The sequence below is a fragment of the Eschrichtius robustus genome, chromosome 7, assembly GCF_028021215.1.
Source record: "Eschrichtius robustus isolate mEscRob2 chromosome 7, mEscRob2.pri, whole genome shotgun sequence".
Lineage (NCBI taxonomy): Eukaryota > Metazoa > Chordata > Mammalia > Artiodactyla > Eschrichtiidae > Eschrichtius > Eschrichtius robustus.
This window is the reverse complement of record NC_090830.1, coordinates 108,570,856-108,588,865: the sequence shown is the minus strand read 5'-3', so window position 1 is coordinate 108,588,865 and position 18,010 is coordinate 108,570,856. Positions and strand designations below refer to the sequence as shown.

The 18,010-nt window shown below is 44.7% G+C and overlaps 2 protein-coding genes across 2 annotated transcripts; one reads left to right on the top strand and one right to left on the bottom strand.

Annotated features, from left to right (window-relative positions):
- Positions 1-30: 30 nt before the first annotated feature.
- On the top strand, positions 31-7,780 carry EXOSC1 (exosome component 1). Its single transcript, XM_068548296.1, has 8 exons — positions 31-95; positions 203-318; positions 2,198-2,272; positions 3,770-3,858; positions 4,954-4,987; positions 5,491-5,541; positions 5,671-5,755; positions 6,091-7,780. The coding sequence occupies exons 1-8, from the start codon at positions 65-67 to the stop codon at positions 6,195-6,197; spliced, it is 588 nt and encodes a 195-aa protein (XP_068404397.1). The 5' UTR covers positions 31-64; the 3' UTR covers positions 6,198-7,780.
- Positions 7,781-10,182: 2,402 nt separating this feature from the next.
- On the bottom strand, positions 10,183-17,687 carry PGAM1 (phosphoglycerate mutase 1). Its single transcript, XM_068548295.1, has 4 exons — positions 17,427-17,687; positions 12,934-13,208; positions 12,073-12,253; positions 10,183-11,283 (listed from the first exon to the last, which is right to left on the bottom strand). The coding sequence occupies exons 1-4, from the start codon at positions 17,563-17,565 to the stop codon at positions 11,114-11,116; spliced, it is 765 nt and encodes a 254-aa protein (XP_068404396.1). The 5' UTR covers positions 17,566-17,687; the 3' UTR covers positions 10,183-11,113.
- Positions 17,688-18,010: the final 323 nt, after the last annotated feature.

Below are 18,010 nucleotides of genomic sequence, written 5' to 3'. Positions count from 1 at the left end.
CACCTGGATGTTGGCCAATGAGAGGTCGGCTTCATTTTCCTCCGGACTTGGGACAGGGGCAGTCATGGCGCCACCCGTGAGGTACTGCATCCCCGGTAAGTCAGCGGTACCCAGAGCGAATCCTGGGCAGGGACGGAGGCAGGAAGGCCCGACGACCAACAGCTTCTGCGGACTCGTGGCTGATGCAGCGTTTTTTCCGCAGGCGAACGTCTGTGTAACTTGGAAGAGGGCAGCCCGGGCAGCGGCACCTACACCCGGCACGGCTACATCTTTTCGTCGCTTGCTGGCTGCCTGATAAAGAGCAGCGAGAACGGCGCGGTAAAGGAGGCGGCTTCCCCTCTTCTCCGTCTCTGCCTTTCTCTTAGGCTGCCTTTGATTTCGCAGTTCTTAGGCAGGGGACCTGCGGGCGCGTCTTCAGTGCCTCGTTCAGTAGAAGAAGTTGGTCTCTTAAGTTTTAACAGCTGTAGTCCCCGCTGCCGGGCACATAGCCATCACAGAACCGTTTTGTTGGTCCGGCTTGGTTGTGTTGCTGACACTCGGAGAAGCAAGTTGGGGGAAGAGTGGAGGCGAGCTCAGCCCTGCAGTGAGCTGAATCCTGTCCGAATGTCGCCTACCTCTCCGGCTTTATCTCGCTCCGCTACCCGAGCCTCACTCTCTGCTATCTAGTACTACTGGCTTCTTTCAGTGTCGCCAGTGCGCCACAGAGCCTTTGTACACACGCTCCTCTCTTCCTTAGCCTATTCAATTCCTACCTACCCTTCAGATAGCCTCACTAGTATCACTTTCTCAGAGAAGTTCTCCTAGACACCACTAGTCGAAAAAAAGTTTTGTTTTTGTTTGTTTTGTTGAACACTCACAAAGAGCTGTAGTCTTCCCTTTCTAAGCACTTAGCTCAGCACGTAATTAAACACTCAGTTATTTCAATAAGTTTCCCATTAGACCCTTCTCCCGTAGACTTCAAAAAAGCAGGCCTCACTCCCATAACCTCCGCGCCTAGCGCAAGATACATGCTCAGTAGATGTTTGTTGAATGCCTGAGTAATATTATTCTCCCTGGTTCCAGAGGCTGATCCACGATTAGCTCAGGATCAGATAAGCCGTTCTTGAAAGAGCAGCTTAAAGACAGGGAGCGTAGTAGAAAGAGGATTCAGAGTTAGAACACTTCAGTATTGACTAAACCTTGATAATGCTTTAGATAAGAAACTTAAACCCTCTGGTTTTAGGTTCTTCCTCATCTATAAAATGAGAGACTTTTTATTCGATCAATTTGGGAATTTCCTTAGGATTTGAAAGTTTGTTCATTTCATAGCTATACATATAGCTATCTGTGGAGCATTTTCATCTGCCAGGCACAGTGCTGACCTCTAGGGATGTCGTAATGAGCCAGATACACATGGTCTCTTATCAGGGGGCACAAACACAAACTGTAAGCAAATATATGTTCAAATGAATGTATGCTTACAAATGTGAGTCCTGCTCTGAAAGAATATTACGGGGTACCATGAGAACATGTAACAGGCAAACCCACCCTAGTCAGAAGTGACATTTAACCTGAATCTAAAGGATAAATAAGAGTTGAGTGGGGGAGCATAAAGAACAAGTTGAATAGAGATCCTGAGATGGGAAGAAATTTAGTGAATTCGTGAAACTGAAAAAAGGCCAGGAGAGCTGAGGCATGGTGAACAAGGGAGAGATTAATAAAAAATGAGGCTCAAAAATACCTTGCCTACATCAATAGCCAATACCATGCTCAAGAGGAAACTCTGTTAAGTAGTCCCTTAAAATAGAAGTAAACAAGTATGGCCACTATTATATAACATTTATTTGGAAATTCTAGCCTGTCCAATAAAACGACAAACAGAAAGAAAGGTATAACTTTGGAGGAAAGAGTCACATTATCCGTGATTACAGGCAATATAGTTGTATGCCAAAAAACTCTAAGAAAATCACCAGAAAACTTAGAACTCATCTGAAATGGTTAGATTATGTCTTCTAGCAGCTTTCTTCCTGTGGCCCCTTGGCCATCCTATAGCCTAAAATTTCTAAGGCTTTCTGCTCTGGGCTGCAAATGAATCTGTAGTCCACCTGCCCTTGTGACCTCAGCTGTGGCCCAAGGCATTCCTATATTATTCTCAAGCCACAGACAGTTTTACCCAAGACTTAGCGAGGATATTCATGTTTTATGGTTCTCTTTGTAGCTTCCTGTCATATCTGTGATGAGAGAAACAGAGTCCCAATTACTGCCAGATGTGGGAGCTATTGTAACCTGTAAGGTAAGTTGGTCCTAACCTCCCTGCTTAGGATACTGTCCAATGCTGAAATAATGATCATTGTAGAGCTGCACTGTCCAATATGGTAACCAGTAGCCACATATGGCCATTTAAATTTAAATAAGTTAAAATTAAACAAAATTTAAAATTTATTTTCTCAGTTCCACTAGGTACATTTCAAGTGCTCAATAGCCACAGGTGGTTGGTGGCTGCCATATTGGTCAACACAGAATATTTCTATCATCACAGAAAGTTTTACTGGACTATGCTGGTCTAGAGATTTCTAGGATAATGATCAATGAGGTCAAGTTCAAGCTTGCATAGTTCTTTCACAGAGCTGATTCCCTGAGTTTGTAATTTTTTACTTTTGTCTGGGAGACAGGGGCACCAAAGGGTGATAAGGAAGCCCTTTTTTTTTTTTTTTTTTTTTTTTTTTTAATATTTATTTATTTGGTTGTGCCGGGTCTTAGTTGCAGCAGGTGGGCTCCTTAGTTGCAGCATGTGGACTCCTTAGTTGCAGCTCGAGGACTCCTTTAGTCGTGGCTTACCAGCTCCTTAGTTGTGGCAGGCGGCCTCCTTAGTTGCAGCACGCGGGCTTCTTAGTTGTGGCATGCAAACTCTTAGTTGCGGCATGCATGTGGGATCTAGTTCCCCAACCAGGGATTGAACCCGGGCCCCCTGCACTGGGAGCACGGAGTCTCAACCACTGCGCCACCAGGGAAGTCCCAGAGGGCCCTTTTTTGAACATCTGAAGCAAAACTCTTTCTGCAGAGAAACAAAAGATTTGATAAAGTCTTTGAGGGGAAGTACAGATTAATGTGGTACTGGTCAGTAATTATAATATATCAGTACTCCCTGCCCATCCCCACTCTCTGCCAGTTAAATTAACTTGCAACTCTTAGTTTTTCTCTATAAATTTCTCCAGCAGAAAATCTATGTGGGGATTCCCTGGCGATCCAGTGGTTAGTACTCCGAGCTTTCACTGCTGAGGGCGTGGGTTCAATCCCTGGTCAGGGAGCTAAGATCCCGCAAGCTGCGAAGTGTGGCCAAATTTAAAAAAAAACAGCAAGGAAGAGAGAATGTATGTGTTATTTTGAAAATAACTGGAGAGGCAGTGATCTAAATATTATGCAGCAGCTGAAATGGAGACTTAAATTCTGTTCACACTACAGGGCTCATAGTAAGATCTGTTAAAGGTCTAGCTAGATTTGCTATATACTATAAATACCCTTGTGTATTTATGTTAGACTTGTATATTTTTCAGAATCGATTCCATATTATTTGATTTCCACAGTAACTCTATTAAGTGGCCAGAGTGGCTCTTATTCCACTTTACGAATATGACTTATACAGGGATAAGTAGGAGTTAACTTGTCTTAAATTCTATACTTAGTAGGGTTGCTTGGACCAAAATCCTAGTCTTTCCTAGTTTATTCCTGCCTCCTTCAGCTGCCAACAACTAATACTCACTCTCATGCTGCTCTTTTCTCTATTCCACAGGTCTCTAGCATCAATTCACGCTTTGCCAAAGTACACATCCTATATGTGGGGTCCACGCCACTTAAGAACTCTTTTCGAGGAACTATCCGGTAAGAAGTATTTTTGTCTTCATATTTGCCTCAGCACCTGGAATGAGATTAGGATAGAATGGGAGCCTAGAATTTTTAGGAACAATTACATTCTCTATTCCTGCCCATTTCTCTCTTCTTTTGTGCTTTGATTCTCCCCAGGTAGTAGCCAAAGAAAACGTTAAAACATGTGAGTTAGGACAGAAGGAAAATATTAATGAGATAGGGCTTTAAATAAAACAAAATGGGGGGCCTCCCTGGTGGCGCAGTGGTTGAGAATCTGCCTGCCAATGCAGGGGACACGGGTTCGAGCCCTGGTCTGGGAAGATCCCACATGCCGCGGAGCAACTAGGCCCGTGAGCCACAATTACTGAGCCTGCGCATCTGGAGCCTGTGCTCTGTAACGAGAGGCCGCGATGGTGAGAGGCCCGCGCACCGTGATGAAGAGTGGCCCCCGCTCGCCGCAACTAGAGAAAGCCCTCGCACAGAAACGAAGACCCAACACAGCCAAAAAATAAATAAATAAATAAATAAATTTATTTAAAAAAAAAAAAAAGGGTTGAGCTGAGCTGGAGATTAGCATTGTAGGGATGACTCATATCAAACAAAGTAGAAAGCATTTTAGGAAGTACCTTTCTTTCTTGAATTTAATATCAATTAAACCCAAGGACTGTAAAACAATAAAAAGGGTAGTGGGTGAAATGGTAAATTTTTTTCCTATGGGTTCTTGAGAAGGGACAAACAATTCTTGTGAGCTAGATAATTTAACGTCTGAGGCTCTTTCCACCCTCAGGATTCTGTGTTGTTCTGTGGTGCTTCTGTTCAAGCTCTCCTAAGGCAGCGAAGTTCCTTATCCTTCCCTGCTAAATCTGATCCACTTTTCTCTAGTGGGAGGTATTGATACTGCTGCTCTGTGTGATCCAGGAATGGGAAATGTGGTTTTCTCCTCCAGGAGAGGACTAGGGATACTTCTTCACCCTGCTCCTCTGGGTGGCAGCTGGGTCCCCATTAGGACTTGTTCTCTCTGGTCTTGTAGCTCTTTGTCTGCCAGGAGTCTGCAGGATAATTCTTTCTCACAGATAATTAACCTTTCTATTAACTCTTTTTTCTTTACAGCAAGGAAGACGTCCGAGCTACTGAAAAAGACAAGGTTGTTGGTTGGTTCTTTTTTTTTTTCATGGCTTTAGGAATCTCAGTCCTTTTAAATTATTCCAGTGAATTTGAAAGGTCTTTGGAAATGTGGAGTCCAAGGAATTTTAAGGTGTTCCCTTCTGGAAGGTGTGGAATTCACTTCACTGTCCCTTTCCTCTTCATATCATTTTTGTTCACTTTGTTGACCAGAGAGGGGCTAGTTTACTCTTTGCCTTTGAAGCCATGGATTTATTCATTGCTGTTTCCTCAGACTTACTCTGGAGCCTTTCAGAGCAACTATAGTACTTTTGTCCAAGGCAGATTCCTGATCTGGTCACTGAGTTCAAAATCTTTCATTTATGTGATGATGCCACAGAAACAATGAAAGTTGTTGATTGACCTGAGTCGTGATGACTTCTACCCTCTGAGATTAGAAGTAGACTGGTTCTGCCAGGGGTGTTAATAGTTTCATGTAGACCTGATTCGGAGCTTTCACTTAACACTCCTGTTCTTTCTTTACAGGTTGAAATTTATAAGAGTTTCCACCCAGGGGACATTGTCTTGGCCAAAGTGGTATCCTTTATTCCCCTCAGACTTGTGGTCCTTTGTCAAAAGAAGAAATGGAAGTAGAGAAATCACTCAAGTGGCTATGGGAGGGAAGGCTTATAACTCTGTTTTCCTTTACCAATGTGATGTGACTAGATCTCCCTAGGTGATGCGCAGTCCAACTACCTCCTAACCACTGCCGAAAATGAGCTGGGAGTGGTGGTGGCCCACAGTGAATCGGGTGAGTTTGTCCATGCTTCCACATGCTTACCTTTGCCTGGGAGCTAGGGTTTGGGATTAGTCCATTGTTTTCCTTCATTTCCCTTGTTTTTTAATTATCTAAAAAGCAATACTAGTATAGATACTTACTACTGAGATTAGAATGATTCTCCTTATATAATCTAAGGAAAAGAGGCACGCACTCCATAAATCAGTGGAATAAACAAGGTTTTTTTCTGTATGAGGTGAGGTTCACTAGGCAGCTTGGTGACACTTGAGTTCATACCCAGCTGAAAAGAGAAGGGTCTCAAGTAAATATTTGGGGTTCCATCTCCAACTCCACCTTTCTCCTTCCAGGTGTCCAGATGGTTCCCGTCAGCTGGTGTGAGATGCAGTGCCCTAAGACCCACACTAAAGAATTCCGGAAAGTGGCCCGAGTACAGCCTGAATTCTTACAGACCTAAGAAGCCACACTTTACCCCATGCATGGGAGTAAGCTCTTTCCAAGAGTACATGTGTGAAAGTGACATCAGGATGCCGTTGTCTTCATTCAGGCACCTGGGGCTGGCCAGCAGCCACCTCTAGAAAAATCTTACTCTGTAGGCAGAACATTTTTCCTGTGAATCATTCAGTGGATTTCATTCTCTTGAGTGATAAATTTTCTCTTTTGGAGGCACCAGCAAACCAACTGTATGATGGTGGAAATAGCCTGTTGTTTGTGAGTCTTATAAATACGTGTTTTTTGCTGTGACAAAGAAAACATTTTTACGAAAAGAATTTTATGGCTTCTGTTATATTGAGTAGGGAAGAGAATCTAAACAGTGTCATGACATTTAGAGCAGGGTCTTGCCTGGTGGCACCGATTAACAGACATGTGTTATGTGCTTTCTTGCTCTAGACAATGCCTAATTGCCAATCTTTTTTGTATATTCTGTTGTACATACTTTTGCTTATTGAGTACTTGCTATGTGGCAGGCACTAGGTTAAGTACTTTATATACATTCCCTCATTTAGAGAGATTATGGTTTAGTGAAAATTATGGGACACATCTGGTGATTCAGGGAGCATGTGAGTAATTCTGAAAGTAATTTGGTAACGTATTACTGATACAGTAGACACTCCAGGAAATGTTAAATCTGAATTGAAAAGAGGTACAGAACACTATCATGTGAAGTGGCCAGGAAAGGATTTGTAACATGACGTGAAAGGAATTAAAGAACTAAGATAAGTGAGGTGAAGATATTCAGAGCAGAGAGAGAAGCCCAGGCAAAGTGCAGAATCAGGAATGTACACACAAGCTTGAGGACAAGCAAAGGATGAGGATTAAGCATGGGGAGGTTGCAGAGAGAATGAAAGGAAAGATGAATTATGTCACTTCTTGAGATGTTATTAGGGAGCCCATGTCTTCTCTGTGAAGTGAGAATTGTTGGGGTAAGCTTTGGAGTCATCCCACCTGGGTTTGTGTCCTCTAGTTGCCTTAAGCCGGGTTATACGTTGTTTTGTTTTTTTTAATTGAAATTTTTATTGACATAATTTTAAGTAATAGCAGTTTTAAGAAATAATACAGAGACCCCTTCTGTACTTTTCCCAGTTTCCCCCAGTGGTGACATTTTGCAAAATAATAATATGCTGTACTCTAACAATCAGGATGTTGAACTGATACTTGAGCAAATTATTTTTATTTCTTTAAGTCTGTTTCCTCATCTGGAATAGTATGACCTCATAGGATTATTATGAGGAAGAAATGTATAAAAGTGGTTAGTACACACCAATATTACTGTTATATATTATTGTTGTTATTATATAACTAATTGTCTTCTATCAGGTATCTACTAAATGCCAGGACTTAATGCTAGATACTTCAGTGTAGCTTGTATTGATATAATCAGTCTCCTATTGATAGATATTTTTAAACTTTTTTTCTTTTACAGACAGTGCTGCATAGAAAATCCCTATACCATATATCTTTGTGCATGCCTATGATTCTTTTGCAAAACAGATTCCTAGCAGTGTAATGCTGAGTAAAAGAATATACATATTTAAATTTTTGGTTCGATTCTCCCTTATTGCCTTGCAGAAGGATGCTACCAATTGATTTTCTCAACAGTATTAGCCATTTTACTTATGTTATCTCTGAACTTCACAGTGACCCGGAAAAGTAGCAATTATTTCCACATGTTACAGATAAGTAAACCAAGGCTTAGAAAAATTAATAAATCTCACAGACATCAAGAAGCAGAACAGTGTTCAAACTCAGATCTGTTTTACTGTAAAGCCCGGGCCCTTCCTTCTGTGCCATGGTGCCTCATTTTTCCAAGTATTGAACAGAAACCTCAGGCATGAAATTAGAGGCTCTCCAAATTGACATTGGTTAATTAATTATAAGTGCTTGTTGGACATCATTCATTCATTATATAAATGTATTTGAGCAACTCCTCTGCCCACCACTGCTCCGGGAACTAGGGAGTCAAGCAGTGAACATGATAGAATCCTTTCCTTGTGGAGCTTACATTCTAGTGGGGGGGACCATTGGTGGGAGACAAATGAAAGTAAACAAATACGGAAATGTTATAATTTCAAACAGTAATTTTAAAAAGTGTCATAAAGAAGAACATTTGAAACAACTGGGTAATGGCCTTCTGATTTGCTGCGAACCAGGTTAGATTTTCTCACCCTTAACCATGCAATATTTTATTACATGTTAGTTGTGTGCCTGTCTTCCCTACTTACCTTAGCTTTTAGGGCAGCATGCTGTCTTCTCTATCTTCGAATCTCCAGTACATGGTACTGTGATTAACACGTAGCAAATGCTCAATAAAAATTTTTTGAGTGTACTCATAGTTGACTGAATAGCTATGCCCAAACAGTGATTGATATGTAGTAATGGTGATATTTGCTAATCTAGAGACAGGGAGAATATTCTTTCTGTGCCTTGGAAAAGTGGTTCTCAGCTTGGGTTAGGTGAACTTCAAAATTGCCTGTAAGTGGTAAAGGGGTAGCAGGGGGAGTGCGGGGAGAAAAAAGACTGCAGGTGCCCTAGCTCTGCTCACGAATCTCATGGGTGAACCTGCGGGTGTTTAGGGTTTGTTCAGCTCCACAGGTGATTCTGATGTGCTACCCTGGCTAAGAAAGTCTTGGAGGGATAGTAGTTGTTGGCCTCCTAGCCATAATGGTAAATGAGGCTGGCTTTCTGTTATTTTCCTGCCCATAAGGCAGGAGTTCTAGCCAGGAGTCTAACTTGCAAGGAATGGAGACTGCTGTAAACTCAAGTGATGTCAGGACATAGAGCAATATTAATCAAAGCTGATCCAGCCTGATTTGGGTGAAGAGCACTTGATCAAACAAAATTACCAACTTCTGGTCTAAGATTCAGTACAAGCTAAGTAAACTAACATCCCACCAGGCTACTGGAGACTTAAATTACTAAAGGTCTTCCTAGGATTAATGTGTAGATCAAATAAAAAACTAAACTTGAAAAGCAAGAGGCTTAAAAGTACTTAAATTTTAGAATAAGAATCTTGATTTAGTTGCAGTAACATTCATCTGGGTTCCAGTACTTAGTAGTGTACCTTCTGGCAAGTTTGTTATCGTTTTCAGCATGTTTCCTCTTCTGTAAACTGGGGATACCAGCCCTTTCAGAGGTTGTCAAGATTGGAGATTATGCAGGTAACGTGCCTCACCCAATGGCTAGCATAGAGGCACTTCGTAAGAGCTTTATGGATGGTGTTACTTGCTCCTACTAGAAGAGAAAGGCATTATGGGCTTTCTCACGTTCCAGTGATCTTTTCAAAGGCCTTAGAGAAAAGGTAAATGTTGAGTAGTGCCCCTTCCCTATTACATATATAATTAGTCGGCCCTCCCTATTTATGGATGTGAAACCTGTGAATACGGAGGGCCAACTGTACTACTCAGTTTTATATAAGGCACTTTAGCTTCTGTTAATTTTGGTATCCACAGGAGTCCTGGAACCCGTCCCCCGCTGCAGATACCAAGGGATGACTGTATATCCCTTTTCTCCTGCATGTGTAATTTTTGAGGATGTTAATTAGTTGACTGACAGGGTTAAAATTTTAGGGGCCAAAAAGAAGGTGTGTATCAAGTTTAAAAGTTACTAATAAAAAAAGGATTGGCTTTTTTAAGTCTAGTAAACAAGCATTTACCTTACATTAAAGAGGGCATAATAGAGTTTCAGAATTTGATTTTCCAGTGTTCGGTAACCAGCACCACTGAGCAAGAGCTGTAGAGAGGCAACAGGAATACAGAGTTCAGCTCTCCAACACTGAAACCCAGTGAGATACATGATACTTGGACCAGGCTATGTAAAGTTGTGACTGGTTGTCCTAAAAGCTCTTAATCTGTCATACAAGGACTTGGGTAATGAGAGACATTTCAAGTTGAATGTTCGAGTTGATTTCCTCAAATAAGACATACCACACATGACACAGAAAATATTGCACGTCACTCCTTTATCATACTGACCTGGAAAAAAGATTTACTACAGTTATGCTCAAATGAGTACTGGGCCTAAGTGGTGGGCCAAGCAACTGGAACGTGATTCAGAAATCAGGCACAGTGAAAGACACACTTGGACGTGATCAAGAGGCATTCCGTTGCCATAAAACAATAAGGCGGGGTATGGGGGGGATTCTAAAACACACAGCAGGATGAACTCCTACACCTTAGAAGTCAAGGACCTTATCCCATGACGGTGTAAGGAATGGCTCATTTTCTGATGACCACATGTGGGAATATTTCAACCGCCACTAGAAACCCCAGAAGGGTTTTTTTTTTAAATTTATTTATATATATATATAAATTTTTCTTTTGTAAAAGTAAATGCAACACATAAACATTCAGGATTGATCCCAATCTTTTGGAGTCAGGGAGAAAGTGTTTGATTGAATCACCATGCAGGTTACATTCATCTTCCACTGGAATGACTAGAGCCCCCAGTCACCTGAACAGAACAGTGCCCAGCTAGCCTCTGGGAACACAAATAGGCTCTCTTGCTTCTCCTCATTGGTCACACCTTGGCATGGTTCCTCCCTATCCCCTACTCAAGCAGGTCCTTAGTAATAAACAAACCACTAGCAACGCCCCGCCCCAGTTACTACCTCTCATCGCTCTTGGATAAGTCTTCCCTTGGCTTGGACTGAGAACCATGCCCCAGAGGTGCCATTCTGACTAGACTGTATGAAGGGAGTGGGTGCAAGAGATAAAATGGCTAAAATGGAATTGGGAGCCACTGCTCCCCATCTGCAGCTACAGCTTAAGATGCCTACAGATGTCATCAGTGTGACGTGTGCAGGGGAGAGGTGCAGAGGAATGGATGGGCTTGGGAGGAAGGGTAATCCTTGGGAAAGTAATCTGCTGCTCGACCTCACTTCTTGGCCTTGCCCTGGGCAGCCACAGCCTCCATGGCTTTACGCACGGTCTCTTCATCACCCAGGAACTGCATTGGCTTGATGGGCTTCAAGTTCTTGTCCAATTCATAGACAATGGGAATGCCAGTCGGCAGGTTCAGCTCCATGATAGCCTCCTCGGAGAGACCTGAAAATACACCCCCCTATGATCAGTCAAGCAAGATATGAATCCACAGACCTCTCCAGCGTTGCTATTCATCCTCCAGGTGGGGAAACAGGTCCTCCAAAGACTTTCGTAGGAATTAAAACAAGACACCCTTTCTGGTATTTGTCATAACAGTAATGATCTGTGTTATAGTAGATTGCTCACCCAAGGAATGCCCCCGTAACTTATTTCTCAGTCACTGAAAAGCAAGAAAAAAGGATGAAAGGTATCTCTCCCAAAGTGAGATGTGGAAGCCCATAGTAAAGCAGGACTATATATATCTCAAATGTCCTATGTAGTCCATCCAGGCTGCCAAAACTCAGCACATCTGGGCCTCTAGGCCCTTGGGTGAAACAATTTAAGATGCAAATTGAGATTCATCTGTGGAGTTGTACCAGGTTGTGATTAAGAAGGACTTTTATCGGCAGTTTCGACTGGTAATCCTAGTCTAGAGGTGGGCATCTCAAACTTCCATGTGTATCTGAATTACCTGGTGATAGATGCATCTTCTCAATCAGGTCTGAAGTGGGACCTGAGGTTCTGCATGTGTAACAAGCACCCAGTGGGGTCTGGCCGCCTCTGCTTCTGCAGAAGATGCTTTGAGAAACAAGGATAGAGAGTGTGTTTCTCCTAGGAGACAATCTGGACTGTCTCTAAGGCTATCAATATGTCCAGCCCTTTCCTGAAGGTCTCCTTCATACTAAATAAGTCCAGATTAGCGACAGTTCTGCTTTAGCCCTCTTTGAGGGCCCCTCTGAAAAACGTACATACCCTCCAGATGCTTGACAATGCCCCGAAGGCTGTTGCCATGGGCTGCAATCAGTACTCGTTTCCCCTCCTTGATCTGGGGAACTATTTCTTCATTCCAGAAGGGCAGAGCTCTGGCAATAGTGTCCTTCAGACTCTCACAGGAGGGCAGCTGATCTTCAGTGAGGTCTGCATACCTACGATCCTAAACAACAAAAAATCCAAGCTTATCAGTTATTACCGGTTGCATCTGTTCTGCCTATTTCTCATCCCCTAAGGGATCAAAGTGATGGGTGAAAGTCTCTCACCAGGGCACTGAGAGCTTGGGAAAGGGGATAATTATTATCCTGCCCCTCCCTCCCCCATAACCCTCTATAGGGAAGATGGACAGTTCAAAAGAAACATAACTTAGGAAAGGAGAAAAAAAAAGGTAGGCTACAAGGCTCTAACCAATTCACTTTATCTTGCAATTGGCTTAGGAAGGCCCTATCAGCTATGGATGGGTTTTTTTAAAACATGGCAGTAGATGTAAAAAAGATACATTCTTTTTAGATAAACAACATAAACTCTTAACTACATCTTTTAATAAGTGGAGGTCAATCCTTGGAGAAAGGGGATTACAATGAACTATTTTAGGGAATTCCCTGGTGGTCCAGTGGTTGGGACTCTGTGCTTTCACTGCCGAGGGCCCAGGTTTGATCCCTGGCTGGGGAACTAAGATCCCACAAGACCCACAGCCAAAAAAAAAAAAACAAAAAACCTATTTTATCATAAATTAGAAACTCAGTGGGTCTAGGCAGACCCTAATAAAAGCTAAAAGAGTGAAGCCCAGATTCTAATACCCTGGTCCTGGGTGGAGCGAGCCAAACCTCCGTTTGTCCATACCTTACTGATGTTGCTGTAGAAGGGATGGTCAGGCTCCATCGGAGGTGGTGGGACATCATAGGAGCGCCTCCAGATCTTTACCTGGGCCTCACCGTGCTTGGCAGCAGTTTCTGCCTTATTGAGGCCAGTCAGACCCCCATAGTGTCGCTCATTAAGGCGCCAAGTCCTCACCACTGGCAGCCACATTTGGTCAATGGCATCCAGCACTGTCCAGAGGGTCCGAATTGCTCTCTTCTGCACTGAGGTGAAGCAGATGTCAAACTCATAGCCAGCATCTGGAAATTATAAGTTCAAAGTGATAAGCTAATCAGGTCCACTCTAGAGCAAGAATTTTCTTTCTTTCTTTTTGGCCGCGCCATGTGGCTTGTGGGATCTTAGTTCCCCAACCAGGGATTGAACCCGGACCCTCGGCAGTGAGAGTTGTAACCAGTGGACCGCCAGGGAATTCCCTAGAGCCAGAATTTTCTTACATATAAATTGCATCACATACAGACAACCCAAATGAAAATTATTTGGCTAAATATTTTATTTTGTACACCCTAGCAGGAAAAACAATATTCTGCCTTCGGGGAAGATAAAATTTGTTGATTTATGTTGCAGTTGACAATATACTTCCCAGTGGTTCCCCAATAATTCATCTAACCCAAGGCCCAAATGTACTGTCAACCAGCTAACCTGAGATCTGGGCTACTTTTCCTAATCCCCAGAGTGCTGTGCTTAAGCACATTTTAAGAATTTATTTGCTTTAATTCTTTCAAGATAAGGATTCAGAAAACTTGGAATCTTTTAATAAATGTAATAGCTAATACTTATAGAGAGCTTACCATCTGTCAGGCACTGGACTGAGTACTTTGTACGTGTTTTATTTAGTCTTCATAACAATCCTATAAGGTTACATCATTACAACCCATCTTACCAGGTGAAAATAGAAACTAGAGGAGTTAAGCAAATTATCCGAGCTCACAGCTATTACACAAAAGAGATTAAAACCCAGGTTGTATGACTCTAAAATCTACCTCACAGGGGACTTCCCTGGTGGCGCGGTGGTTAAGAATCCGCCTGCCAAAGCAGGGGAAACGGGTTCAAGCCCTGGTCTGGGAACATCCCACATGCAGCGGAGCAGCTAAGCCCGCGAGCTACAACTACTAAGCCTGAGCTCTAAAGCCCGCAAGCCGCAACTGCAAAGCCCACGTGCTGCAACAACTGAAGCCCGTGCGCCTAGAGCCCGTGCTCCGCAACAAGAGAAGCCACCACAATGAGAAGGCTGTGCACCGCAGCAAAGAGTTAGCCCCCACTCGCCGCAACTAAATAAAGCCCAAGCCCAGCAACGAAGACTCAACGCAGCCAAAAATAAATAAATACATAAATTTATTAAAAACAAATCTAACCCATAACCACCACCTCTAGCTATCTCCATAGTTTGCTAATTTCTAAGGATCCTGATGTTTGTATTTTAGTTAGAACTGTCACTTCTGATTGATAGTTATTAACATACTTCAGTCCTCTCTAACCTCTGGTCTAGGAGAAATGGGATTTTGAACTCGCAATAATCAGGACACAGCAAGAGCTCTTAGAGGATGCTGATAAAACTAGTTTGTTGCATGAAATTATACCATCCCTAGAGTATGGAAATCACATCACAATCTCTTCATCCACAGTTCCTTTCTGCTATCGTCAAATTACCTCACTACCCTGAGAATATAATCTACCTACGTCAATTGTTAAACCAAGTTTAAGAGAAGCCACTCATTGGAGAAAGAGCAAATGCTGTGCACTGTCTGATGCATTTGCAAATGAACCTCTCCTCCATACACAGCAGTTACTGAGGGGTGGTATCAAGTTATGTTGGCCCAACCAGCAAGTTACAACTATTTGTCTTACTTCATGTTTCACAAACGATTATTCTCCCTCCCACTTTAATGGGGAGATGGCCCTTTCCTTACGTAGTGGGCCAGGAAAACACTCCTGTTTTCTTCCATGAGGCTACAAGGCCCTCTTTGAAATTCAGCACAAACCTTCCTGCGTATTGCCTCATATTGAGGTTGCCAACAGTAATTAATGAAACGTGAAGTGAATTTTCCTGCCAGCCGTTTAACTGAGAATAAGGCCAGTAAGAACTACACTGATGGGGGAAGGGAGAATTAATCACCAAGAAACTCACCACAACCCACAAGGGAAGAGACACAGATTTCATCACTGAGCCTCACTGACAAGTCCGAGTAGACTCACTTACCATCCCCTCCCTAATCTTTTTTTTTAAATTAATTTATTTATGGCTGTGTTGGGTCTTCGTTTCTGTGTGAGGGCTTTCTCTAGTTGCGGCAAGCGGGGGCCACTCTTCATCGCGGTGCGCGGGCCTCTCACTATCGCGGCCTCTCTTGTTGCGGAGCACAGGCTCCAGACGCGCAGGCTCAGTAATTGTGGCTCACGGGCCCAGTTGCTCCGCGGCATGTGGGATCTTCCCAGACCAGGGCTCGAACCCGTGTCCCCTGCATTGGCAGGCGGATTCTCAACCACTGCGCCACCAGGGAAGCCCTCCCCTCCCTAATCTTATGGGGAGGAATGGCTCCCCAATAAGAGGCTGAGTCACTGGGAAGTGACTATCCACAGGGCAAGCCTCAGCTCCCATGCTGAAAAGCTATTGGTTGTTTCACTACATTTTCCACTTGCAATGGAGTGCTGCACATTGGATACACAAGTCAGTCCCCGAGGAAAAGAGCAGTTCCCCTTACAACTCTTAACAGAGAACTCCAAAGCCTCTTCCTTCAACTTGGCCATCAAACAAAAGCACAGTCTAGGACACTCCCAGGGATGGGGTTAGCTGGTGTTGTGCAGTGTGGACTCCATCCGCCCCCAGGAGCAAGACAGCATGGGGAAACTCAGTTCTTGGTAGCTTCCTCCTGAAATCATTCAAGATTCTATAAACCCTGTAATACTTAAAGCCCTGATGAATTTAATATGTTATTTTAGGTCTTTTACAGTATTAGATTATTCATATGGTCTTCATCATTCGGTTTTTGCTTTTGGTCTTCCACTTTTTATTTAATCATCTGTGATGCCCCTAAACAGTTATTAAAATTTTAAACGGGATTTCTTTTGAAACTAATGCTACTAACATTTACTTAAAAACTGAAATAGGGTCTGTTATTTTAAGATATTACAAGTTAAGGCATTTGATCAGTCTTAGAGGACAGCTGCAATTTGCTTTCCCCTAGGCTAGTCATCAGCAAACCACCACAGACCCATACAGTTCTTCCTGCCAGACAGCAGGAGAGAAAATGGCCTCCTTTACCAGCACTTTCCCTATCCTGGCCTCTCCTAACCGGTATGAGGTCACACCAGGCCATCCCAAGGTATTCACACACATCCCCAGCAGGATTACATTTCCCAGACTTTCCGAACCTTTGCTTCATTTCTAAAAGATCTACAGTGAAGGCAAGAAGCTAGAGAGAGCAAACTGGGGCCAAGTACCTGATTCACATCAGCCAGGCATCAGTGACCCTTTTTAATGGCTGCTGCTCTGTCCAGAGGTTAAAAGGGAGCAGGGAAGGATCGGTGGAAGCACCTCCTCGGTCCAGAGATGCTTTGAATTGCTGGCAGCAGGGAATGCTTCCTTATTAGCGTTTCAAAATCACAAAGAGCTGCCTGCCAGCGGGGGCAGGCCTGGGTAAGCAAGCTTATCTCACTGCCACTTCCACCTTTGCCCGTAACAGCCTACCAGTTCCTCGCACCTACTCGGTACTCAACCCCAGAACAGAGACCAGGGTGGCAGACTAGGAATAAGATGTGACCTTGGACAAGTCATCTTTCCAATCCTCACTTTCCCAACTAGGAAAGAGGGCCAGGGAGGGATGGGAAGGAGGGGAATAAAACCTGTAAAATTTATAGGGCTGTGAAGAAGATCTACTCAAATCCTTCATTCATTCATTCACTCAATTACATTTGTGGACGCATTTTGGACACAGGATTTGCGGAATGCTGGTAAACAGCATTCTACACAAGCACGTGGATGTCTTTGTACCTAGAACCCTGTTGGTCGCCCCCCGCCCCTCCCCGGCCCCAGGCGCCGCGTCACTCCCCCACAGCGGGGAGAAGCATGTGGCCTGCCGCTTCACCAGGATCCCCAGCATCCTCTTGAGTAGGCTTGGTTATAGCTGCTGGAAAACACCGGGCATCCCATTTAGCAACCCGTCCCCGAGTTACTAAGTGCTCGGACTAGGAAGAGGGGGAATTTCGCAAGGCTGTGTCGTGGAGAGCGCAGTAAGCTGCGGGGCTACCGCCCGGGTCCTCTTCCTGGCACGGCCACTCACACTCCGCTGGGTGACCTTGAGCAAGTCGATCCCCCACCCTGGGCCCATTTTTTCAACTGCAAAATAAACTGTTGGAGAGAAGGCGCTCTCCGGGGGGGCGCGGGGGCGGCCAAGCGGCCCTCACCCAGCGGCGCCTGCCCGGGCCTTCGCAGCCCCCACCCACTGCCCCGGCCCGCTCCGCACCTCGCAGCGCCTGCCCACCGCGCTTCGCCTCCTCGTGCCCGGCCGGGCTCAGGTCGGCGTCGTACCAGCCGCTGAAGCGATTCTCCAAGTTCCACGCGCTCTCGCCGTGCCGGATCAGCACCAGCTTGTAGGCGGCCATGGCTGCGGCTCGGGGTGCGGCGCAGACTGGGGCTCACCGAGATTCCGGAGTCGCGGCCCTACCCCGGCCGCGCCTGCGCGCTCGCGCTCCACCGGCCGGCTCCCGCTCACTTGCTCGGCCAAATCTTTCCACTGGCTCGGGGCCGCCCTCCGCCCGCCGGGTGTACGCATGCGCCCCGTGCGGGCGCTGCAGCCGCCAGGGGGAGGGGGCGCCCTCCAGGACGCCAGGGCGCATGCGGCCTCCGTCGCCGGCCCCGCGTCCGCCGCGGTAGTCACGGAGCGCACGTAAGCGCCAAAGGGAGGTGGGAGCTTTGGGCTGTGCCCGGGTGTGCCTGCTGGCAGGAGTGTGGTCGTATTGCCGTTTTTCATAAGCCCTTCGTTGTAACAAAATGGTCTTTATCATTTGAATCGCGCTTGGCTAGGCCAGGTCACACTTTCCCATCCGT